Source organism: Pygocentrus nattereri, chromosome 6, assembly GCF_015220715.1.
Source record: "Pygocentrus nattereri isolate fPygNat1 chromosome 6, fPygNat1.pri, whole genome shotgun sequence".
NCBI classification, from domain to species: Eukaryota; Metazoa; Chordata; class Actinopteri; order Characiformes; family Serrasalmidae; genus Pygocentrus; species Pygocentrus nattereri.
The window spans coordinates 24,967,135-24,994,390 of NC_051216.1; the positions used below are offsets into that span (position 1 = coordinate 24,967,135).

Sequence of the window (27,256 nt, forward strand, 5' to 3'; positions counted from 1 at the left end):
AACACGGGAAATCACAGGTGCTTGTTGAAATTAACTTTATTGTTGCAGTTGTAATTTGGTCAACAGAAACTTCTTAAAAGGAGATGGTTTCTGTGCTGAGCACTTCTAAATCATATTTTCATTATTATATGACAAAAAACAAAAAGTTGAAATAAATGCAATATACAGTTATAGGTAACTGAACATTCATGTCCTCTTCCCTTAGAGAAGACACATGAATTTCATGTATGAAGAAACATATGAAAAATTGTGATTACATGTGCTGTTTCATGTCACATGATCACACATTATTCTCATGTGTTTACTTGTAACCACTTGTGGTTTTTGCACACTTCACATGTGAAATACATAACCTTTTTTGTAAGGATTAATTAGTCCATGGTTTCTTGGCAGTAATAGTAGAATCTAAATAAACTACACTTCTTGGGGTAAGAGCTGTTTATTGCATTTAGTGTCATTATGACCTACATTATTTTTTGAAAATGTGTGTATTTGATTACATTTCACATTGTTGCCATTTTATAAAAGCAATGAGCTGCTTGAGACAGCACATCACAGTAATGCACAGTCTCTCATGGCTGCTTTAATCAAACAATGTAAAGCCAGCCGTGTGTTTATACAGAGAGCGGTAGGACTCTTATCATCATCTGGTGGTTTCAGTGCTCCACTGCACCAGCCCAGGAACCAGCTGTGCTCCATTACAACAGCAGTAGCCTAGATAACATTCTTTAATGCTCTGTTTTACGGAAAGTAAAACATATGTAATGCAAGTCAAACATACACTGCGAAGAATATTATCCAATGCTATGTGCACTGCATTCCTTGATGTTTTCTATTTCTCTTGAGGGCAGAGGAAGAAGGAGAGAAGCTCAAAGCTTTTCTACATAGTGCCTTTTTCTTTACATTTCTGTTTACCCCAGTATAAATTTAAGGTCAAATTTGTGTGGCCTTTCTCGCCTGTCACACTTTGTCACTGGATAAATCTGCACCTTAAGTCAACCAGGAAAAGAAACTGACCTCGCTCTGTAGAATACATTAACAACTTGAGCAACTCGGCTAAATGCCACCGGGGCCAAAATCCACCATGGCTTGGCGTGACTTATTGAAATGTAGTCCAGCATGAAATACCACCCACAATGTGTTTCCCTCCATGCAGGACAGCTTCTGTTATTCTTGACTGAGAGCACTATATGACCACACTCCCGCATCGTGAAGAGGAATGCACAATCAAGGATGGTCGCTAATGGGAGCCTTTTAGCACGCAGGCCACGTCTCGTCTTGTGTGTTTGCCTCTTTTGCGTGTAAGCTCATTTAGTGTGTTGTTTACCCAGTCCTGGTCAGGCTATGCCAGGGCTCAGTCACAGAGCCTCTGAGGGGGGGAAAGTGGATTGTGAGCTAATGCCATGGGGGAAACGATCTGGATCTTGGTGTCGACCTGAATAGATTGAGGAATCCATCAGAGCAAATGGAGCCCGGGCTCCTTGGCCCTTGATGTGGGCGAATCTCAGCAGAACCCGGTTGACCTCCACCAGGGCAGTCCTTTCTGTTCATTCACAACATGGGCCTCTGTTGGCCATCAGTGCTGGGCCGACTCGCCACCACCAGTTGACTTCTACCCAATTAAACCAATTTGTGTCAGAGAACCATGGTGATCTGTCAGCATTCGGAATCAAAGCAGTGGGAGAGAACATCAGCTTGAGGAGAGTGCCCTGGAGCGTGTGAATGCCTAGGGAAAAGCAAGGCTTCCTGCTGCTGAATGTTCAAATTTGTCCAAAGAGCTGAAGTTTATATGGCATTTACAGTACAGGCATTATGCAACATGCCACCACAGTCCTGAATTTCATTAAGAAAATCTACTTTTATGTCTGAAAACACGACAAATTGTAAAATAATTATGAGTCATAAAATTAAGGAAGTTCGGTTCAGCATGTGTTTTTCATTCACTGTTTGCTTTCTTTATATCGGAGATGAATAAGACAGTGTGCAGGAAAAGGCATCAGCAAACACAACATAGGATTAATTCCTTTTTGTGTCATGTTCTTCAAGCCCCTCCTTTTTTCATATGATTTTCTCTCAAGGAAAGTCCTCTCACTTATCCAATCCCTGTCTGCCACGAACAGTACTGTACAAAAGGCTGAGATGACTCTTCATTTAATTTAATTTTATTTAATGTCCAGGCCATTAAGTGCAAGTCATTTATTTTAAGGAGATATTTCTGAGGAGATTAGATATTAGATATCCTCTTTTCATTTCAAGGAAAGGGAAAGAGAAGGGAAAATAAGTGAAAAAACAGGACTTTGCTAAATTGGAGTTCAAAACAAATAGTAAATAATGCAGAATTAGAAAATGCAACCAACTTCTAAGACTAAACTTTGGAGGTATGGAAAAATATCCCTGTAGATTTCTATGAAAAAATAGAATGGAAAGGAATGGAATAAAATGGACATATAAAATACTGACAAATGTGATACTACATTTAGTTGTTGAGGTTTCTGGACGCTTAAAATGAATAACTTGTATTATATGAGTATTTTGAACAGAAATGAAATAAATAAAGGATAGTCTCTGACTTCTGCCCAGTACTGAATGTCTATATGACATTAACCCCAACATGAATCCTTTCTCCAGTCATGGACTCCCTCTGAGCTGTGCGCAGTTGTCTCCTGTTTCTTAAAGCTAGCAGGCACAGGGACAAACAGCCAGGGCCCCAGCTAAGCTCTTTATTCTTAACCAGTTTGCCAGTGGAAAACATCAATAAAGAATGGTGCATAATCCCAGTTGTTTATATCTTAAGGGAAACAATCGTTTACAGTGCTACAGCATCACTTTGTCATGATGATAAAGCGCTCAGGTGCTGTGTAAATGCTGGGCTGTACAATGGCCTCTGCTGACTGATGAGAAAACCCGCAACTGTATTTTAAAAGGCCTGGGCTGATTCTGGGCTGCTAATGGAGGGAATACTTAGTCATCTGAATGGAGTAGAGGAGCAAATGGAATGGTAAAGGTGTGGAAGTCCTGTTCAGGTGGAGGCACTGTGAGTGGATATCAGTGGCGCATAGTGGGGAGATATATCAAACTGCCAGGTGATAAAGGGAGCGCAGCTAAGTAATTTTTCATAGTGACCCGTTGCTTAGAATTAAGAAACGGGGTAGATTATGGTGAAAAATGAATTGGTTTTGGTTGAGCTTTATCTGGAAAGAGGTCTTCAGGTTTGGCCTGGAATTTTATGAAAAATCTTACAGAGGAACATAGTGAAAGCTGGTTTTAGCATTTGGAGAGTGAATTCTTTATACTGTTAATGAATTAATAGATACTGTATTAGCTAAAGATATATTTGTTGGGTTCTCCCTTTCCCTTTGAGCATAAATACATTATACAACTGTATTATTTTACAGGTAAACCAACAAAAAATAGGTAAAAACAATTATGAAATAAAGAAAAAAGAAAGAAAGAATGTATTTGTTTATGATGTTATATACAATTCATATAATAACCAGCAGAAACAGTCCAATGTTGGTGCTGTTCTTGAGCAGAGCCATGAGTCACAATCAATGTGCAGTATTCTTAAAATGATGGCAACTGCATCTAAACAGAACATAGTGTGTCTAACAAAGAACTACTTTGAATTCAGCCATGTGTGCACAATTCATAGTGGGCATAAAGACCAATATAATAAAAGCCAAAATTTCGTAATTTAGTGCACTATATAAGGAGCAATGAGCCATTTGAGATTCAGCCTTAGAAATTTCTTAGGATCTTATAGATGTTTAATATTGCCCATGAATGGACTGATGTTATCAAGAAACTTGATCCATTACACGCCTTATATGAAATGACCATTGGAGTTACATGCTTTTGCCAAAAAACAAACTTTTGTGTTTTGTTTAATGTGGTAAAATGCCTGGATTTTGCTGAGTAATTATTCCTTAATCAAAATAACCCAACTGCGATAAGATATATATTATACCGGATACACAATAAAAAAAAAGGTTTATAAAAATGTATTAAAAATGAATTCAATTAAAATGAAAATATATGTTTATGTAAATAAACTCTTCATGTTAAGATGACACCATCAAATTCTGAGATATCATAAAGGCAAGTATTCTGTATGTCTCATGCTCACTTGTGGATTATAGTGTGCTATAACCACATGGCTGGAATCCAAATCCACAAGAAGAAACCGAGCAAATGCAGTACAACGGACAAGACCTTTCAACTTCAATTCAGATGAAAGAAGAAGGACAGATTCATTTCTAAACACGAATCTGAGAATGAAACACTGCACAATTTCTTTTTCTGTGTTCCATGCAGCATGACAGTCCAGTCAGACAATGTGGTAATATTTAATTCAAATTTGTAGAAACGCAGATATTTATTTTATGTGATATGTCAAGAAAATCAAAGCATGACATGTACTGAGAGCTGAGAGCTGAGTGAGATGTACACACAGGATCTTGTGACCGTTACTGGCAGCCCTTCTGAAAGTCCTGCTCCTGGCTTAATTATGCTGCATTGCTCAACTGTATCGCTGCTGAGGAAAATCCACTGCTGTTATTAACTAAATGATAGTTAATACTGGGTGTCTTATGAGGAACAGATTGCAGACCAGCAGTACAGACCTATGAAGATGTTTCCACAAGAAAAAAAAACAAGTCTCTCTCTCTCTCTCTTTATCCTTGTCAACCTTCTTTTGTTTGGGCTCTGCTGGGTTTTGTTTATGAAAGCGTTCTTCTGCTGTTCGTCCAGAACAATGGCCAGCCGCTCAGCTTATCAGAAACACCTGTCCTGGTTGAGGCCGCTGAATGAGTGCTCTGTTCAGTCTCTCCACTCACTCAGTCTCAGGTGCAGATCCTCCACCGCATTCTCCATTGTTCTGCCTGACACCAGGGTCAGGCCAGCACGAGCAGCATCTGGCTAAGGTTTTGTTTCCTAAGTGAGGAAGCTCCCATGATATGAATATGTAACATCAAAGCATCCTTGCATCCATAAGTAACATAAATCATATATACCCTTCTGATCTATATCTATAGGCAGAGGAAGCCATCCACCTGATGAGCATTCAGTTGAAACGTATTTGTCTACATGGAGCTTCATTTGAACAAACATGCTGAAAAGAACCTGCATGTAGACAAAGATTAATGAATGTTTGCCTTCATTTATGGAGAGTCTGAAACAGTCCAAACCACATAGTTTTATTATTATTTCCAAAATTGGCCAAAGTTGGCCAAATGAGTAATGTTTGCACAAATGTTTACCCTACCTTTGGCTGCCCTTGTTCAATTTTAAAAATCTTAAAAAAAAAAAAACTTTTCATCTACATGGAACCTAAAATGATAAAATGGTGTATTTTTATTTTGATATTTCTGCTTCATTATGCTATTATAATCTCTAGATCGGGCTGTCCAAAGTGAGACCTGTGAGGACGTTTGATTTGGCTCACCAGAAAGTTACCTTAACTCCACCTCAACATATGCATAAGTATATGAAAAAGTTCAAACACTCCTGTTAGGTTTATTAATTTTCTGAGTTAAAATACTAACAAACTAAAATTTGAGTTTTTTAATGAAAATTTTAGTGCACAATTCTATTTTAATGAATTTAACACATAATATATAAAAAATGTCCCATAACTTTTGCACAGGCCACATTTGTTTTCCCAATATGTCAAATTCAGCAAATAATCAGTAAATGTACATTAAAATATGAACCAAGTTGTCTTTGTGGGAAAACTTCACTTAAAAAAAAAACATGAATTGGGGTGCCCAAACTTTTGAATATGACTGTATATTCTTCTTTTTGTCCTGTATCTCCTGTTTCTGGGGGATTTATGATGAATCTTTTGAACAGGCACTCCAAGAGTACTCTCTCTTTCTGGCCATCATGTCAAATACATAGAAAATATATATCTAACTCATTAAAATCTTAGAAGTTTTAAATTCCAATTTTTATTTTTAAATTGTATATTTGAACTATTTTTGGTAAAAAATGTAGTGTAATGTTATAAAATAAACTTTTTAAAACATGATTTAAAACTTTTCTGCCATTTGAGGCTCCCTTGTCTGGATTCTATATACATTTGTAGATCTTCAAACCTGTAAAAACTTATCACAAAAAAAGAAACAGAAAAAACTTTGATTAACATGACTAATTAGTGTCACCAAAAAAACCCAAAAAAAAAACAAAAACAACTTTAACCATAAAATGCCCTCACTAAAAAATACATACATAAATAAATACATACAAAAAATAATTCTGTGAGCGGTATGTGATTACAAAAAGAATATCCAAGGAGATATACCGTACATACTGCTTAAAATTAGGGTTCACCAAATAATTCATTCATTTACTTGGCTATCTTTTCTTTTTCCAAAGTGACTTACCCACTCTGGAATCAATCTTTCAGCTGAAAGCAAAAGTTCCGAAGGTAAAATTTTGTCTACATCAGAATCAGGCCTGTCCAAATTGAAAAGACATCTGCGACTTCATGGCATAGAAAAGGAAGGAAAACATCTGTATGCTGAACTGTGCCAGAATTACATCTACATTGTCTTGCATTTACTGGCAGTCCAGCAATTAAACTGTATCCTTATGTCCAAGAGTGATTAGGGAATCAAATGCTAATGATTTTTACATGGATATGGTGCAAGTAATAAGTTGACAACCCCCCCACTCCCCCCCCCCCCCCCCCCCCTTATAAAGACTCTTCATTCATCAGCATTTTTTAAAAGGGAGATCTATCAGGAGTGGTACAGTGAACTAGATAAAGGCTGCTGAGCACAAAAACAGCCTTGTTTATTTCTGTTCATCTGATCAACCACTCTTTGGAATAAATGGGCAGCTCCAGCATGCAGGTGCAGAAGTGCTGGCTTTTTGGAGTGAATGGATGTGCTGCCCTCTCAGGTGCCACCTCTCTCTCTCATCTCACTGTGTGTGAGAGAGCAGAAATACATAGGAGCTCAGGCTGGAGACTAATCAGTCACACAACACCTCTGAGAAAGACTTACATCTTCTGGCCTTCAGAATGACACAGTAGACCCGGGTGGTCTTTAGATGTGAGGATGCTGGAGCTGTGTTTTGCTGGTAATAGCTTAAAGTGGGAAGTTAATGTATACTGCAGGATTCCTGCCGGAGAAATCAGAAACCTCTGTCGAAGTCACACTAAGCTGCAGGCTCATATTCCAAACGTAAACTTACATCGAGGGTGAATTGGCTGGGAATTTCCTGTGTCTTCCAAACTGAAAAACAGCACAACGACAAAGCGGCACGCTTGACCTTTATAAGATTAAGTACATAAACTCCAAACGCTGTTCTGAAAGGTAACATTGTTTGAAACATGGAGGGACAATCTGCGTATTTGATCGAGGCCTAAAACGTCCCGAGTCATAAAAGGTGCGCTTAAAACCCTGCAAACAAAATGGATTCCATACATGGAGTAGAAAGCTCAAGGCAATTCTCTCAAAGAGTGTGTCCAGTTTAACGATTGGTTACACTCTAAACTGAATTGACAAACAGAGGATATGATTACAGCGTCAATACCTGCTGTACAGACCATTTGACTTGTTTACATCTTGCGTGAGCGAAGCCTTAAAACAGTGGTTGCATTCCAGGCCTGTTTCACTGAAGCTCTAGCATTTTAAGAGGGCTCAGATGTGCTTTTGAGCAAAATTCGAGGCCCACACACTGAACCAATAATGCATTACAAATTAAAACCACTGCCAGATCAGATTGGATAGGCCTAACATTAAATTGGGATGGTTTAGGATTGCCTTTGTCTAAATATAAAGTCACGTTTGATGAAGTATGCAGTCCATGACTGATAGGAAGCTTAGGTTAGATTAGGCTGTGCGGCTGAAGCGTAATATTAAAAGATCTAGAAATATGTAAACTATAAATACTAACATGGCTCTGCAAACCATGATCCTATTTCAGTAATTCACAATGAGTGGCTCCATGTTATAGAAAAGCTTGTTTGGCAGGATGTTTACCAACATGTTTAAGCAATCATGGGCAGGCTTTGAATATGAGCACAGCAAAACACTGTTTTAGGCTTTCTGTGCTGTTCACTTCACTGAAAGGTGCAATCATCTGTGTATAACCAATGATGTAAAGATTGAGCCAATAATAACCAATAGCCACTCATTTCTTCATTTCTTGGAGATTTTAGATCTGTCTTCTACAATCTGTATCACCTTGTTTTAAAAACCAATCTACATTAATAGTGGTGCCAAAATGCATGCTTTGAACCATTTATGGTTCTTTAAAGAACCTTTCAATAGATAGTTTTTCAGAGAACCATTTGGCTATGTTCTGTAGCCTGTACTACCTTTTTTTAAATACCAATCTACACTAATAATGGTGGCAAAATGGATGGAAGGAAGAAAAGCAGCATGGCTCCCCTCCAACTGAAAGTAAGAATGGAGTCAAGGATATTTTAGCTGAGTGGACCAAGCTAACTCTTATGTCAACATTTTCCATAGGCTGAAGTGTTAGTGGACCATCACATAATTAGTACTGTAATAGCCATACCTCCTTTCAAAGGAAAATAGGCAGCATGCTCTGTTTGTTTGAAAGGATCTGCCAAAATAATCCCTAGATCATCCATGAGAACGAAATCTCTCACTTTAGATAAGTGTCTCTGTCGTGACTCATACAAACAGAATCTAAATGTTGCTGCTGTTTCTCCAGGCAAAAAGAAACAAACAATTTGTCTCTATTTCATTCACTGACCTCTTTGTTAGGTCCTACACTGTCATCACCATCATTGTTCATGTGCATTTTAACAGGTTAAACTACACAGGGGAGACGATGGACAGCACCAATTGTATTAGCACTGACTCAAAGTTTATCTGGGTCTATTACTAATGTTGTGAGATCTTACAGTGTTTGAGGACTCCTGAAAAATAGGTTAAAAGGAGCAATAAAATAACCTTATCCGGATCTGTCCATGATGGATCAGCATTGTTTTCTTTGCTTATGACATTAAAAGGAAACAGAGAGTCTTTATCGTTTCCCATTTGGAAATGAGCTGCGTCCTGTTTGAATGACACAACATGCTTGTAAAAGGCCTCCAGTCCATGCACACTGTCCCTATAAAGTTCCCTGTGATCTAAGCACTTCTAACAGTGTTTGACAATCACCGGCACTTGTAAGGAAGTCACTGCCAGAATGGAAAGAGCCAGTAATTGTAAATGTCAGGCAGAATTAAGAGGGGAATAAATAGCTTTACCTTGGTGCAGCAGATCAACAAAGCAAGAAGAGGGGAAAAACACCCACTCTTCCCACCGGGAGGCCTTTGTGCAGCACTGCAGTCTGAATGAGAAGACCCTGTTGTGACAGCTCCTAATTAGGGAAACATGTTCCATTTAATGAACAATAGCGCGATGAGTGATTGATGATTTGTGAATCAGTGTGTTATCAACATAAAATCTCTTGAACCCATTAACAAATGATTGTTGTTTCCCATTAATTGTAAAATTGTAAAAGTTGTTAAAAGTCTTTACTTTTTATTAATGGGTAAATGTTTTTTCCTACAGGGCTAGTTCATTCTGATCTTGGGCTAACTGTTAATGATGATGCTCCACTGGTATTTGTGTTTTACCCTTGAGTTAAAATGAATTGTTTATATATTATAACTTTGCTTTTATTATTTTGTTTTGGATCACTGCTTTAGATTTTTTTTAAAAAAGTATAAAAAGTTTCTAAATCTCTACAACTAACAGATTTCACCTATGAAAACTGGAGAGTTAAATGTACCCAGAATGTCAAACTGAGCTGAAGATGATTCCAGTGAAAGCTATAAAATATTGAGAATGAAGTTAAAATAAAAATACCATTCAGAATGCTGCATATTTGAAACACTGAAACATTATTATTCAATATCTTTTCTGTGTTTCCAAAAATCTTGAAATATAAAGAATTAAAAAAAAATTGTTAATACTTTCTAATAACTTTAACAAACAGCAAAGTAAAAGTTTTTAATTTAATAGTTCATTTATGATAGTTAACAGTTATGATTATATAATATAATATAAGTGCCACCACTCGAATTGTTAACCCCATATATATATATATATATATATATATATATATATATATATATATATATATATATATATGTGTGTGTGTGTGTGTTTAGAAAAGTATAACTTCTTAAAAATTATTAACTAAACAATAAGGAAAAGTTTACAGGTCACAGATATAGCAGATAGTAAATATGCTATTATAATTTATTTAATATAAATTATATAATTTAGAAAATATGATTAGCATATAAATACAATATTATTAACAAACTATATTTTATGATTAGGTTTCTGCAACTGAAAATAATTATTGCTTATTTGTATGCCATTAAATAAATGGAAGAGTACAACACGTGAAATAGTAACATTTATTAATGTATTAAATATGTTGTTGATTTTCTTAGCAAAAGTATGTTAGCACATGCTTTAGAGAGAAAACACTTAAATAGGGCATATTTCTGCAAATTGTAGTGGACAATTTCTATTTATTGGCTGAATTTACCATATATGGGGAAAATGAAATGTGATATACATAAATGCACTTTAACCTTTCCACAGGCCACAATTTTCTTTTTTTTCCCAGTATGTTGAATTCAGTACATAAACAGCCATGTTGACTTATTTTCCACTTAGAAAATCACCAAAATATGTCATTTGACTGGGGTGCCCAAACATTTGCATACAACTGTTTATGCAGCTATTACACAATAATTAAAAGTCATTAACAAACTATAACTGTGTTACTGAATAAAATAACAGCCTTTTTAAATATGACAAGTGATTCCAAAGTTTAAATGTTAATATAAGACTATGACACAGATGTCACTGGTTAGAATATGTTTGTTTGGGAAGAGCAAAGGAATTTGATTTGAAATCAGCCCAGAAGTGAGATTAGGGAAGTATAATTCCCAAGGAATTAGTGTTTTTGAGGTTGCGACTGGGTTCCATGGTGGAGGGGCGGAAAGGATTGGTCATGTCTGAACAGTATGGAAACATTCAGCACATAGAGGGAGGGGCAGGCCCAGCTAATGAGAGGAACTAAATTAGTACAAAAAAAACAACTGCATTCTTACAATTTTAAGATTTGTGGATTTGGAAGCCATCAAGATTGCAAAAGCAATAAAAAGCAAAAGCAGGCGTGTAGCCGAGGCTGCTAGAAGGGCTGTGTCTGTGGGCCTGAGGTCAGAGCAGTTGAAGCCTCATGTTGTTTTATAAGTGAGTTATGGCAGATTCCTTCTGCTTCCTCTCAGGCTGGTTAAAGATTGGGCTCTTGTGGGCTCCCCTCCCAGCACGCTGCTTCCAGGCGGCTCTGTGGCTTCTTTGTCTGCTGACCGGTGGAGCCCACAGGGAGCCCATCCACCCCATCCCCCTGGTGTCCAGATGTTGCCCTGTCTCTGCTTTGTCCCCTACATACCAGCTTGATCTATTCCAACAGTACCTACACTTCACTGTATCACTTAAAAAAAAAAACATTTCATCCTGCTTGTAAATGGAATATTATAAAAATGAAGTGTATACAATTCTTTACAAACCAAAAAGGGAAGAACTGAGAATAAAGGTCTACATATAAATCGTGTGAGCCATAAGATAATTGATAACATGCCTGTTAACTGCATGTCTGATAACATAGTGTCACTGATTTGTCAAAGAAAAAGCAAGAACTGAAGAACTGTGCTTCAGGGCATCTCACCCTGGGTCAGTGAGGAGGATCTGAGAGATCATAATAGCAACTGTAGTCAAAAACGAGAACACAGCAGGTGCCCAGTGCGTACCATAAAAGTCACAGGCAGAGTTGATGGCTGTTAGAAGTCTGTAAATCTTCAATATGGTTAATTTAAGGGCTTTTGATCTGTGACAGTGCTGCATGAAATATATGTCCAATATGAGATCAGAGAGGGTGCGTTCAGTATGAGGAGCCACCTTCAATGCACAGTAAAGCCAGCCTCTGTTGATTCCTTAGCTCTAAGGCCTGGCTGGAGTGAAGTGTCATAATCAGGAGCCTATGCCAAGAGACAAGACCAAGCTGTGAGTGTGGAGTCCATGCCGCTATATGATGAGTAGCCCTTCCAAATCACTGAGACTTCATCAGAGTGAAGAGGGAGGCACTGCAGACATACCCACACACCCAGCTGTTGTGTCCTGTTCTGGTTAGGTCTATGACTCAGAGAAATCCAGAACTGCAGTTAAGACAAACCCAACAACTGAATATTTGTCACACTTAAACAAACTTCCAATAAAGTATTGTCGTGATTCAGCTTTGGCTTTGATCACAATGAGTTACTGTCAGCAAGAGCATGACCAAACAGCGATGACGTAATGCACCCTACTACAGCCCTCCGAGCGCAGAATGTCTGGTTTCAGGCATGGAAATGGAAAACGACTGTTCTTTATCCATAGCAAATGTTTGGAAACTTGTTTGGAAACTAGTCATTGTACTTGAGTGGTTTCTACTTTTCCCACTTCACATGGCACAACATAATCTCCACATTAGCTGGCAACAACATCTCACAGGTACAAAACAGGACAGCATGAAATAAGTCCCAACTCAACATTTTAACACACTTTTCTTCTTCTTCTTCTTCTTCTTCTTCTTCTTCTTCTTCTTCTTCTTCTTCTTCTTCTTCTTTCGGCTGCTCCCTTTAGGGGTCGCCACAGCGGATCATCTGCCTCCATCTTGCCCTATCCACTGCCTCCTCTACTTTTACACCAACCATCTCAATGTCCACCTTCACTACATCCATAAACCTTCTCTGAGGTCTACCTCTTCTCCTTCTGCCTGGCAGCTCCATCTCCAACATTCTTTGCCCAATATATCCACTATTCCTCCTCAACACATGTCCAAACCATTTCAACCTGGCCTGTCTGGCTTTATCTCCAAACTGCTCCACCTTCACTGTCCCTCTGATCTGCTCATTTCTAACTTTGTCCATCCTTGTCACTCCCAATGAAAATCTCAGCATCTTCATGCCACCTCCAGCTCAGCCTCCTGCCTTTTAGACAGAGCCACAGTCTCCAAACCATACATCATAGCAGGACGCACTACTGTCCTGTAAACCTTCCCTTTCACTCTTGCTGCTATCCTTCTGTCACACATCAGCCCTGACACCCGTCTCCACCCACTCCATCCTGCCTGCACCCTTGCCTTGCCCACAGAATTTTTGAGAAGAATAGTTCAAACCAACATGGTAGATTGTCACACAAGATGACTGAATCAAGATTGTCTGTCTGTCTGTCTGTCTGTCTGTCTGTCTGTCTGTCTGTCTATCTATCTATCTATCTATCTATCTATCTATCTATCTATCTATCTATCTATCTATCTATCTATCTATCTATCTATCTATCATACTGTGCAAAAGTCACTTAAAAAATCTATAAATGTGTTTTTGCCTGTAAAAATATAAACTATCCCTGTCCAAAGAAAAATGTATCTCCATTTTTCCTTTTCTACATTATTTGAGCATGGCAGCTGCCCTTTACATTGTGTGAAAGGTTCATGATAAATGGATCAATACAAAATTTCTAAATTAGCTTGGAATAAAACCTCTGTACATTTCCTTACTTTGAAGAGCACTTTTGCCTTCTCCTTTAAAGTTACCATTTACCATACAGGCGATAACTGTTTTTGCTTTCAATTACTTTTAATTACTTTTTCAAAAAAGTTGTTGATATATTGTGAGCTAGTGCAGTTCCAGATTTCTCCTCAACTCCCCAGCTATCACACTGTTAAATTCCCTCAACAGCACACATGAATTAACATAATGAAGTATTGATTCGGCAAACCAGGCACTAGTTGATAACTACAAATAATATTGCGCTGCCACAAGGAGAGGTTTGAAAATAGTTAAACACATTGACCTACATAAAATCACTCCTCATTGTATTAATATTCTTTATACTATATTATTTACTGTAAAATTTGTTTTCTTGTCAGTTTTCAATACACATACGTGCTTACTTACCAAATAAACAGCTTTTGAATTCGAATTATTTTAAGTGCCTAAAACTTTTACACAGTAATGTATACAGATAGTCAGTCAGTCAGACAGAGAGACAGAGTAAAAGTCATTACCTGTCATTTATTTCATTTCCAGTCAAAGCAGTTATTGTGAATTATTTTTCAGCATCAAGCAGAAAAAGCCAAAACATATTTAATAGAAAAGTACACAACGGCCTTAACAACTAAATATAATTTCTTTCAGTATTTAGTGTGTTCATGCTTTGCCTTCATTGCCGCTTCCATTCTTTTCAGGAGACTTAGGCCTGTTTTTCAAAGAAATCTGCAGGAATATTTTTCCATACTTTTATGTCTAATCATTTTCTCAGTAAGAGCTTTTTGACAGCTACACATCATTTCAGACTCACAGTGCTGACTTGTCTTCTTGTCTTCTCACAGCGGAAGGGTGGACAGAAACAACCATGGATTTTTTCAGATCTGAGTCAAGAGCGGAGCTTGATTTTCTCCTCTCTCTCAAAGATGAAAGTTTTAAGAACTGTTTATCTGATGGGGACAGTTTTAGTGATATACCAGGTCTTGTCTTGGTCGTGTCTCAGAGTCTCATTTTTTCTACAGCTTCATCAAAAACTCACTTATTTTCTCTTCCTTATTCAAGTGGATTATGTCATATTTAATATCCTTAGAATTATCTCCTGAAAAAATAATAACTTGTATTTAATGGCTTTTGACTGTAAATTGAATAAATAAATGACTTAATGAATGATCTCTGACTTTGTTTGACAGCAAAAAGGTATCTGTAGACATTCTGAAAGTTTCATTCTCATCCTAAAGATGGAATATTAAATATTATGAAAGCCCTACAAAAGTGCAGCGTTAATTCTTCACAAATTCCTGCTATGAACTTCAGTGTCTTGAGACTTGTATGAAACAGAGATGGAGAGAAAAGATTGACTCTTTCTTCATCCGTGGAGGGAAAAACATCATAGTGGGGTATTTGTGATGATAATTTTCCTCTCTTGCATCCGACAGATCATTTGTTACAGAGACAGGAACAGAGGAGGTGTTTAATCCTGGGACCTGTTTCGCACTTGAAGTGACATTGAGTTTTCCCTTGGTTCGCACGAGATTGACGAGCCAGTTCAACCAGAGTTACTACAGAGACTCTGGCCTTTGCATACTCCTCAACTATAATCCATCCTGGGCTGCATGCATACACACCCACACACAAATTCAGTGTGTATGACAAACACTGCGACCGTGCTGGTTCAGTCTTTTGGGCCGTTCAGTCATACCTGTCATCAGTAGGAAGATTAAAATGCTTATTTTCACCTCTGTCACTGATCTCATTCATATACAGTGTATTAACTTTGAAAACGTTGCTGATTATTATGGTTGAACAACAGTCACAAATGGTACACAGGCTCTAGCAATAAACACTCTGACTCTTGTGCCTCTGCATCTCTAGGCACAAAAGCAGAGCCAAATAACAGCACTGAAATGATTAACACATGCCATCTCCAGCTTTATCGCCAACCCCTGACCCCTTCGAGGAAGTGGCTTGTGTGGATGTCATGCTCAGAGCTGAGGCTGCCAGATGAGGGCGGCTTATGGCTTTGCAAGGTGTTTGTCCTGCTTTGTGCTGCAGCTGCAAACAGCTGGAGACTTTTTAAAAGCCTGAAGAGAAGACCTGGTGTGTCTCTGTGTGTTTTCTGAAGGATACGCTGGAGTCTTTTTTGTCATCTGGGCATCTATTTGAGTGGTGTTTTAACACCGATTTTTAGAGCTGAACTTCAGATTTAGCCTCGGATTCACTTCTAGTACCTTAACCTCACTAAACTCAGTTTGCAATGTAACAGTAAAATGAAATTCTAGTTTTTGATGAAACAACATACCATCTGTATTGTCGAGCATGAAGGAATGAAGTAATGTGGTGTTATTATATTTGGGAACAAAACCTTTGGGGTATATCTTCATCTCATCCAGCAGTGGAGCTACCATAGTATAAAGTTTAGATCTGGCTGTTGTTTGATCCCTTCTTTCCTCTTTCATTTCATTGACATGCAACTTCATTCTCCAATTTATTTTTTGTGAATTCAGTGCACCAAAAGGATTTTTTTATACTGGTCCAGTGGCCATGGTTGGGGAAAAGGGGGTGGGGGGAGAAGCTCCCTTAAGAAAGTGCCCACTGTTAAGCATGTACTGGATAATGATGCATAAACCTACAGACAGTCACTTATAAACTAGAACAGCAGCCAGTTGTAGTTTTACAGCACAAAAAAGAAAAAAACAATCTTGTAAAGGGACATCCTGACCCCCTACCTGGCAAACCTTCCATCAATTTGTTAATCACACAGTAAAACAGTAAAATATTATATTTTAAAAGAAATTTTAGAACTCTTGATCAGTTCATAATGATTATACTTCATGTTGTTGTGACAAAAGACAAATAACAGTAAAATAAAAGCATTTGAAATATCAATATTGTTTATTGATTAGTTATTCTGATCATATTCATTGAATTGTTACATTATGTAAATTAAATAATGTACTATTATTATTATTATTATTACTCCAACAATAATAACTATTTAAACAATGCATATACTTAACATCTAATTGTTGAGCATACAGCAGATAAAACAAATCATGTGTGCATGTAAGTTACATTCACAGCTAATTTGTCTTGCTTCAAAACACAAACACCATCTTCAGCAAGACCGCTAAAACTCTTGCCTGACACTTGCTAATGTTCACTACAGCTAGCATGTTATGCTAATCTTAGTTGGTCAGTGAATCTCCAGCCAATAACTGTCATTATGATGAAAATCCACTTAATTAATATATAATGGACAATATGCCAAAGTTTTTTTTCCTTGTCTGGGGGGTGGGGGGTGGTGGTGCTTGGGCATCAGAAGGTCTGATTTTACATTTTAAGTTTGAAAGCAAACTTAAATTCACCTCTGTGTACACACAATATACTTGGTTTTCAGAGGTGAAAAAATGTTTGCTTTCAAACCTAAAATGTAAAATATATATATATATATATATACACCAAATTTGAAAATGACTGTTGTCCTTTACATTGTGTGTAAATTTCATGAAGAATGGACCAAAATAAGCGGCTTGGAAAGACGTCTGGTTCCATTGACTTACATTGAAAGTATATATATGAGGGGCCTGGGGGCCTTCTTCTTTACAAAATTACCCCGACAACCCTATTTTACCATTCTGTACTTCTTGGAATGCAGAAAGATTTAATGCACTCATTCACTCTTCACTTCCGATCTTGCACTTAATATTTGAGAAATGTGTTTTAAAAAAGTAAGATTTTGAACTGTATTTATTTATTTAACCGTATTTAGATCTAGCTGTTTGAGCTTCTTGTTTTTAAGGTATGCTTGCAGAGTTTCTGTTCACTTTGTATTGGTCTGGCTTTCACTGTTTGCATGTTTTTGATAAGAATGTCTATCAAACGCACAGATGCAAGTGGCTCATTCCATGTCAACTCATACAGGGCCTGTCCAGTTACAGAACAGATTTCCATGAAATGATTCAAGCAAAAATTTAAATTGAACTCATGCAACCATGCATACATTTATTTCTATTGACCATTCTATTCATATTTTCATATTTATGAAAATGAATAATTCCTTCAAATCTTTTCCCAAAGAAAAACAGTTATGTTTGGTTAATATATAAAAATACACTACAGATGTGTCATGATTCCTTTATATATATAAGTATTATATATATATAAGTATAAGTACTTATAAGTATATAAGTATTTGATTAACAATCAATATAATAACTAATAGTAATTATGTAAACAGAAAACATGAGATTTAAAAAATAATATTTATGCTCCAAAAAGGCTGAAACTGTTTTTGAGAAGAAATGCATTTAATGTATTTATGTAAATGTAGTAAAATATCATAGTAATTTAATTTCTTGTTAGTGGGACTAAAAGAAATCTATTATGCACAGAATCTCCTGGAGAGACACCTAAAATACATCATCTTGTTGGAGAAAATACCTTTAAAACTATCAGTGACACCAGCAGAACCTGACAGTAGCCAGCAGATGCAGCGTATTGCAGGAAAGCACATTCCCGCTGTGTTTGATGTGAAGTGGAGGCTAGTATTCATTTTGGAAAGCTCAGATGATGATGATGTTATTGGGATTATTTTAGGATCATCATGGACACAACATTTATTTTGATGGGCAGCAAAACAGGGAACTTTACTGAGAGCCGTTTGCCATTTGTTTATTTGTGCTTCTGTGTCTAATAAGCAAGTTTTATAAATGATCAGACTATGAAATAGTTATAGCACACCTCCAATAAATGAACCTTTTCTTGATGTAACTAGTTTCAAAATACTGTTATTGTCCTGGTATTTATACCAAATCACTATGTCAGCTCAGTTCAGCCATTCTGCAATTAAGCTCAATATTTGTGCAGTGATCTTGGAACCTGAGGGAACACATTTCAAAACAAAAATGACGTTTTTCATGGTTGTATGAAGTGGACTGAAGAACTGAAGTGCTTGAATTTTTTCACATGAATCTATGGCATGACTGGACAGAGCATATAGTTGATTTGCTGTGTAATGACCCAAATGTAAATGTAGTTTGTAACACAGTGTTTGTCTGACCAACAACAGTTTTATCACTACTGTCATACTTCACAGTTTATGCACAGGAGCTTCCCAGTAGGAGCCTCACGGTGCAGTTGCATGTCTTGGGGGCCACATACAAGGCAGCTCACCTCACAATGTGGCAAATGAAATTGGTGTAGCTCTCTCTGCCTTGCAACATCATCATACAGTACACTCCTGTGGCCTTGTTATGTGGGAGTGATATGGAGGGGAAGCCTGTGTACCTGTCGCCTTGCTTTACATCTCACTTCACAGAAGCTTTGTGGGAGCAGTGGGGGGCATTACATCACATGAAGAACAAATTGAGGAGCATCCCACACACTGTCTTTATTTCTACTCGACTGGGGGGGCGATGGCCTGATCTCCTCCACTCTTCCTGGACTTGTGAACTTCCCACACATCTGCCCCTGCACATCTGCTCGCTCTCGTGCTCTTTGGGTAGAGCAGCTTTCCCATCACTCTTTTCTCAGACAGCCAGGTTTGATGGCTCTGGAAACCTTAAAGATCAGTTGCATTAAAATCACACAATAACTCTTGCTTCTAACTATGTATGGGAGGATATGAAATGTTTTACTGAAAAGGGCTGTAACGTGACCTTTATCCACCATCTGTTATGCATGGAGGACGCAAAAGCACTGGAAAAATGGAGAACACATGTATGATGCAAAATTCTGTGAAACATAAACAATGCTAAAGGCTCCTTGCTTACAAGTAAGCGTATCATTCAAATGTAGAATGTCCAGCTGTGATTTGACCATTACAGGGATTTCTGACCGAGCTTACAACACAAATTACAAATTTGCATCTCAGACCGAGTTGGATTCACTGTCTATGTGATTTTCCAACTTGGCAGCAGAGCAATTGGGATATTCTACAGTAACTCAGCTACAGTCTGCTAGTCACCAAGCTGCAAAAGCTATTTCTGTGCAAGTTAAATAATCTCATATGCACTTTAAAGCACTGACCTTAACTGAATTAATTAAATCTCATAACAGGTGAGTTTTTGGAGTGTTACGTTCTAGATTTGTATCAAACTAAATTTCTATTTATTCATACACAAGATATTTGAAGATGAGGCTAAAAATCAAACAAATTTTTAAATTATTTTAGCCCTACATTTTCTCAAAACAGACTAACTGTATTTCTGTCTATATGCCAACTTACATAAGAAAATAATCTCTCATTATAACATTTAAAGAGTCATGTGCAATAGTTTGATAAAACAGGTTAAATAACATTGTGTTGATTTTCTAACTGAAAATGTTAACATATCCTCTACAGAGAACACACCGCTATGCATTTTAATGCTAAATTACTAATAATATCCTAATTTAATGCTCAATTACTAACAATTATTAGTAACTTAAAATGTGGCTGGTGCAAAGATTTTTATATTGTATTGTTTATTTTTAAACTAATAAATAAGTAGAATAGATAAATAAAATACGTAGAAATTGTGAACTTAATTTTTGAATATGACCAATGTGCTATGGATCATTCTGTGTTTTATAATAATCCAAGAGTTACACAAGAGAAATTTGACTAAAAAACACATCAAGTGGAAGACACTGGACTAAATGAACCTTTATAATGATTCAGAAGGCCTGTATCTGTTTTTGAGAGGTAATACAGTCATATGCAAAAATCTGAAAAGTTGGTCAAATGACAAATTAGGTGATTTTCTAAGTCAAAATAAATGATTAAATCCTGATGTTTTCTGCAAATTATAGCGCAGAACTGGTATTCATTTGTTAAGTATTTATTTAATGAGTATATTGAAAAAAATTAAAATATATAAAATGAGCTTTTTTTTTGCAAAGCCCACAACTTTATTTTATTTTTTAAATATGTTCAGCAGATAAATAGTAAATAATTGCATTAAATGTGTTCTCTGTAGAAGAAACATTTTCACATAGAAAATCAGCAAAATGTAATTTGATCAGGAGTGCCCAAACTTTTGTCCTGTTTCTCCTGTTGCTGAGTCTCTTGAAGAGGCAACCAACAACTACTCTATCTTGCTGACCGTCATATCACAGACACAGAAAATATACATCTAACTCATTAAAATCTTGTGAGTTTGCCTTTGAACATATGGCTTTTTTCCATAGAGTAGTCTAATTGGCTTCCCCCTGTGAAATTACAGACCATATAGATATAACAGATGCTTGACTCTGTAGGAGTTTTCACTTAGGCAAAAACACTGCGATATAACCCAGTTCCTTCTGTCCCTTTCAGACCATATTCTGAAAGAAGACTTTATTCAAGAACATCAACATCAGCACAACTGTAGTCCCACTTTGCCCTGAGGTCATGCCTCTGAGTCCCCTCACCTGGTAGAGGAAGCGACAGCGTTAGTCTGATCATGTTTTGCTCAGACAAGACTGAGTTTATCTATTATGTCTTGTCCTGAGGGATCACGTATGGATGTTCTTCACATGACGTTCAGCATTGAGAAGGAGAACACATGCTCTTTACAGTAGGTGAGCACCTGCTGATGCAACTCACTGCACAGGTCACGGGCCTGTACAGTAGTGTATACTGCACACAGAGGGAGACTTAAATAAAGCCACTGAGACGCAATCTTCTCGGCATTCCTTCTTTAGAAAATATTTTCAGACAGTTTATTATAAAAATATAAATGTTTCCACTACAAATCATTTTACATTAGTAGACAAGGCCATCTACATTTTCACACACACCCAGACCCACACACACACACACCGGTCTAAAGAAAGAGTACAGGAGGAGGAGGGGGAGGGGCAGTATTGCTCTTTAGAAGTTTCTTAAAGTAAAATACAAAACACTGATAATGTCATCACGTAACCATGTCATAACTTACTGTATGCTACAAACAAAAAACATTCAAATTGGCACGGTATACTGTTATCAAATAAATAGGTCATTACCATTGCTTTTTTTAATGTAAAAAACAAATATGATACAAAATAACATAAAATATAATACAAAGGAGTTTTTGCTCTTTTAAAGTTTGCACACATTTTTCTTTCATTCTTTTATACATACAAACATTTGTACAAAGGGATGGCCGGGTAATCAATAGTACCGCTAGGTTCACCATTGCTATTATTACAGGTCCTGTTTACATATGTACATGCTAATAGCTGAGAGAGCAGCAACATTTACAGGCAGATTGAGGAGGAACAGTGGAAGAGCTAACAAAGTTCCTTCATAAAGTGTTGAATTTCAGAGAAAGTCACTCTCTGCATGGGCAACTTTTTCAGTCTTTCATGATCTGCATAAGCCTTATCAAGATGCACTAATAAAAGGTTCAAATGCCAATGATGGTTATCTGAATATAATGACTACACATCTCCTACCCCGTCAGAGCATTTCTATTTCTGTTTGCAGCCAAAAACAAATCAATGAACAATGGCACAGAGACTTAGCCTGAAGTAGTCGGTTGCATGGTATTCACTTCTCTCTTTTGCTTCTCAACGACTGAACAAGGGCTATGCATCCTGAGCTTTTGCAATAATGATATAGTACTTGACATTGTCCTTAAAGCACTTCCCCTCACAGATCTCACTACCATTTGAAGATTTTTTTCTCAAAATAGACTCACTGCTGTAAATTATAGGATATGTTCTTCACCAAAGTCCTTCATTTTACCTGTCACATCTAACGCTTCCCATCCTCCTCTACAGTCAGAATGTTTTTCTGAATTACTCTCTCGCTGATCTAACTGGACATATGCAGGTGCTACCAACATGTCTGACCATGTTCCAAAATTAGTAAAGTAAAATATTATTCCACAATATGCTTTTAAAGTGATTTCTGAATGTTCAGAAATCGAGGACATACATTTTACAGTTGCATTGATTTTTCAAGTTGCTGATAAATTCACATGTTCACTTTTGGTTAATATATTTCCAGGGGTTCTCTCAACAGCACAAGAAAGCGTCTGCTTTACTTTTAAAGTGACATAAACATCTCATCAATGGAGCAAGTTCACAGTATACACGTTGACTCCGGATGTTTCAAGCGTGACTGTTTGAGATGCCCGTTCTCTTACAGATTAATAGTTAATCAAATACGCCGCCCGTTGTGTCTGATCCTCAGAAGCATTAGCAAATTGCTGGAACATCATTCTTGGCTTGTCTGGCAGTCTTGCTTTTATGGGCAACTGTAGTGTAGTTTACTGGAATCCGTTTCCCAATTTCTCTTGTTCTCTAGTGAAATCTGGAAATTAAAGGGGGCTCTCATGTATTGGCAGGCTGTTTGTCTCCTGCTAGCCCAGACACACCCAATCCAACATGACCACAGATAGACCAATGATTCGTGAGGATGGAAGAGGCCTTGAGCTTGAGTTCATTTCTCTCCGAAAGGGCAGCCTTCCAACAACGAGAGCTACTGCTATTGCAATGTTTTTTTGTTTTTTTTTTACTAAAGGCATCTCACCTCTCTCCTGTCATACATTAAGAGCTTTCAGTTGTATCCGCTTGGCCTGGCTCCTGACGGCTCCATCTTGCTCTTCACACACATACTCATGGCATGTGGAGATCTGACAGGAGCCTGGACTCCAACCCATAGCACAGGTTCAGCAGGCCCCGGAGCCACACCCACTCTCATCCTTCTTTTCTACATAAGGCAACACATCAATAGCGTGGGAGGCAACACTCTCTGCCTGAGCACCATTAATAAGCGCTGGAAAGACTCTTCTCTTCTGCTATGCACTGATTTCTTTTCACTTGTAGTTTCTACTTTTCTCTAATACAGAATTCCTGTCTGTTAAAGCCAAAAGCAGCAACAGTCACATCTGTGTACATATCTCTTTCTTTCTTGTCCCTCCCTTTTTATTCCTTTATTTATCTATGTTTTGTTTTTTTGTTTTTTTGTTTTTTACACAGGAACTGGGCCATTCTTCGTGTGCGTTTCAAGTGCTTTGATGCTGCTCACAATCTTCTTCTGAGGTCCGACAATTGTTACACCAACTTTCTTGAAGTCCCTGGGAGACGAAGGAGAGGGAGAGAAAGTGTATGAGTGCTGCAGTAGTCACTGAATGACATATGATGACAGTAATGACAAGCCCTTAGCACTGCTCCGCCTCCACCCTGGTCCACTAAACCTCCCCTGTCAATCACAGAGGATGGAGTATCCCAGAAGGATACAGTACTGCCACTGCCGACCAGTCAGCTGAGCAGTAGTCATGTCCATGGACAACATGGACAACAAAATTCTGCATTCATGGATTCTTGGGTTGATAAAACATGTGAGTTACTGCTCCATAGATTCAGAAGCACAACATAAGACACAGAGTTCCTCTTCCATGATTTAAGGGGAGCAGCACCTAATAGATTGACCAGACAGTTTTTTAATTGTCTTAATTTAATTAGTTCCATGCAGCAAGTGATGCAAGCTTGAATTATTTACAGCCACATTTCAGAATCTATAACCATATGTTGTACGTTACTCACCCCATGCACATAAACTAATGTTAGACTCACTGTGTCATTGTGTTTTCTTGATAAACACTTTAAAGCAATGCAGCATAATCAAAATTAGTACAGTCTTGCAAAAACATATGCTTCAATTTCATGTGGAATGGTGCAAAGAATGTCACATTTTGAGGCCTTGTGAAATTGCACATTATCAAAGCATATTAGTACAAGCGGATCTAGGTTAGAACTGTTCATATATGCTCAGTTAGACAGATCTTTTAGCACGTGCAGTCAGCATGTTGTAGGGCCTTTAAAATAAACGTCAATGCAAGCAGAGAGTCAGCACACAGTGAACCATGATCGAAACCCACCATCCAGTCTTTAAGGCCTAAAGGGTCGTAATTCCCATGGACGGCTCCCACTCAGGACAAGTGGCTGCAGGCCTGACCTCAGCCAGGCAGATTCTACGGACAAAGCAAACCTTTAGAGTGACCGCCACACTGACTGGCCTGGATGCATTTGATGCTCTTCACAAGCAGCTGCACATATATCACTTATAACAGCATCTAGTAGAAACAATCTAGAAAAAAGTTCTTCAAGTAAAACACTGGAAAACTGTGAACAATGAACAAAGTCAGTGCCATATTGTGCAAGACTACCACCAATAACACCGAGTCGTACTGCAAGGGAAAACGCTATCTATAGTTCAAATTAGGATGATAAGCTACACTGTTTCTAGATTGCAAAAAGCTGAAACAACAGTGACTGCAGTTACTCATTATTCATGCTAAACACCAATTTCTCAGTTAAAGGACATCTTAATTAGTTGTTTGGACAGAAAACAGCACAGAGGGTGCAGTGACACGCGCAAACATTCATTAATCTGTTCCTACAGTAGACAGAGGTGATACTTTACAATAAGGACAAAGTACAATAATGTCAAAAGATTATGGTAATTACTTAGTAAAAGTGCGGTCCACAATTAATCAGACAATAACAGAGTTGTTAGTTTGGCCCTGTATTGCAGCACATGGGATTTGAAAAGAAGCAATGACTATCAGTGTAGGAATTACAGCCCTTTTTATAAAGGATAACATTTGCATACATCCATATTTGGTGAGTGATGTCATCAATATTGCCCCTTTCCTATAACAGGATGCTATAACAGGATGCTTAGCTGTTTCTTGCTGATGTATGATTATTTCATAAAAAGGGAGCTAACAAAAGGTCCAACAAAAGAGTTGACTCTATATGTGGCTTCTGGAGCGTGTTACTGCTGTCTCTCAACATGAAGACCTAAGAAGCATCAATGCCAAAAGGCAGGCCATCATGAGGTTGAAGAATCAAAATAAACCAATCACAGACATTCAAACATTAGGTTTGTCAAAATCAGCTGTTTTATACATTGTTAAGAAGCAAAAAAACACATTGGTGAGTTTAACAATAGCAAACAATTTGGTAGACCACAGCAGTGGATGACTGAACGCTTTCAATCATGAAGCAAAACTACTGAACAGATAAAGAACATTCTCCAGGTTGTAGGCATAGATGTGTCAAGGACTAACATAAACAGAAAAATGCATGAGCATAAACTCACAGCATTCAGAGCATGATGCAAACCACTGGTAAGCCACAAGGCTTACCTGCCAAGAAAGGCCACAGAAAGGTTATAGCTTACTAAAAAGTATATGGAAAAAGCCCGCAGAGTTCTGAGAAGCTTCTGGACAGATGAGTTGAAGAATAAGCTAAACCAGAGTGATAAAAAAATATATAAAGAAAAAAACAATAGCTCATGATATCACTAAATGGTACAGGTACAAATACCTTCAAAATTTTTCAGCTATTCTGTAAATAAGGTCATTTCAAATCCAAAGTGCTGGTCAAAAGATAAAAAAATACACATGTATACACACACACACACACACACACACACACACACACACACACACACACAAATATATATATGTAGCTACATACTACTGTAGCTACATGCTACTGTCCAGTTACATATGGAGTACATAGTACTGCAAACATGCATGTTTTAATTTACAGTTCTTTTAATTTAGTTATTTGAATTTCTTAAAATGTATTAATTGAATAAACCTATCAGAGACTAATGATTCAACAGAACAGCAGTCAAATTTTACAACCAGTCTTTCTGAACAACTATGGTGTAAGTGCACTACACTGATTTTCTTCTAGGCCAAACTCAGTGTGACAGGAGTCTGATTTATTGAAGATTTTTTTCACTTCATTCCCCAATTTGTCAAAAAAATCTCTGTTACTGTGAGAAGTCTGAAATAGTGACCTCAAAACTAGCCAACACTTACACACATACACCCATGAATGAAACAACAGTTATATTCCAGATAAACTGTTTGTACTGTAATAGCCTGTTGAAGGAAAGGTTTGGTATTTTTGACATAAACATGAACTGTTTTGTTCCCACAACAATGGCATGCTGCTCATCAACCCTGACAGTTCATTTGTTGAATAAGGCTTTTGAATAAGGTTTTTCCACAACAACTTTCCTTCCCAGGACCTAGGAAGGTTACTATGGAGGTAAATGGTACATATGCACAGTAAGTATCCATACTGACAGGGTGTCAGTTTAAAAGAATTCTCTGTCTTTTTGAGGAGTACTTGGAGGGACAACAAGCATTTAAAAAGATATGAGGAAGTATTGGTAAAACCCCTCAAAACAGTATATGTAAGAACAGTATTGTGCCAATAATTGTGAGTAGTGTGTCAAAATCCTACTCAATTAAGAGTGGAGGTACAGAGCCAAAAAAGGTGCTTGAGCGAATTAAAAATGGGTACATTTTCATTTAAAAGAAAAGACGTTTTGCTTGTGTGTGATGTGACACATTACCACAGTTTATTTTACACTGTGAATGTAATAAGGAATAAAAACAATAATAAAGTTCATGGCAACCCAACTGATTGGCATGATGACATTTTCTCATGGAGATATACTTTGTACTTTTACCTAGAAAGATTTAAACAATTAGATTAAACAATGAAAAAAATAATAATGTACAGTACAGTAACTAAGTAGTTACTTAAGTATTTCCCACCCCTGTATGTAAACAATCTAAAGACATAAAACAAATGAGAGATTTACATTTTTAAAATACATTTTTAGCCTGGTGTATATATACCAATATACACATACATACTTGCATAATATTAACCTGCCTATACACAGACTTCTGGTGAACA

The 27,256-nt window shown here is 37.3% G+C and overlaps 1 protein-coding gene across 1 annotated transcript in view; it reads right to left on the reverse strand.

Annotated features, from left to right (window-relative positions):
• Positions 1-21,217: 21,217 nt before the first annotated feature.
• Positions 21,218-27,256, reverse strand: part of epha3 (eph receptor A3) — an 86,116-nt gene continuing 80,077 nt past the window's right edge. The window contains 1 exon segment of the mRNA XM_017710816.2: positions 21,218-23,601. Within this exon segment, the coding sequence (XP_017566305.2) occupies positions 23,496-23,601 (106 nt within the window). The 3' untranslated portion in view covers positions 21,218-23,495.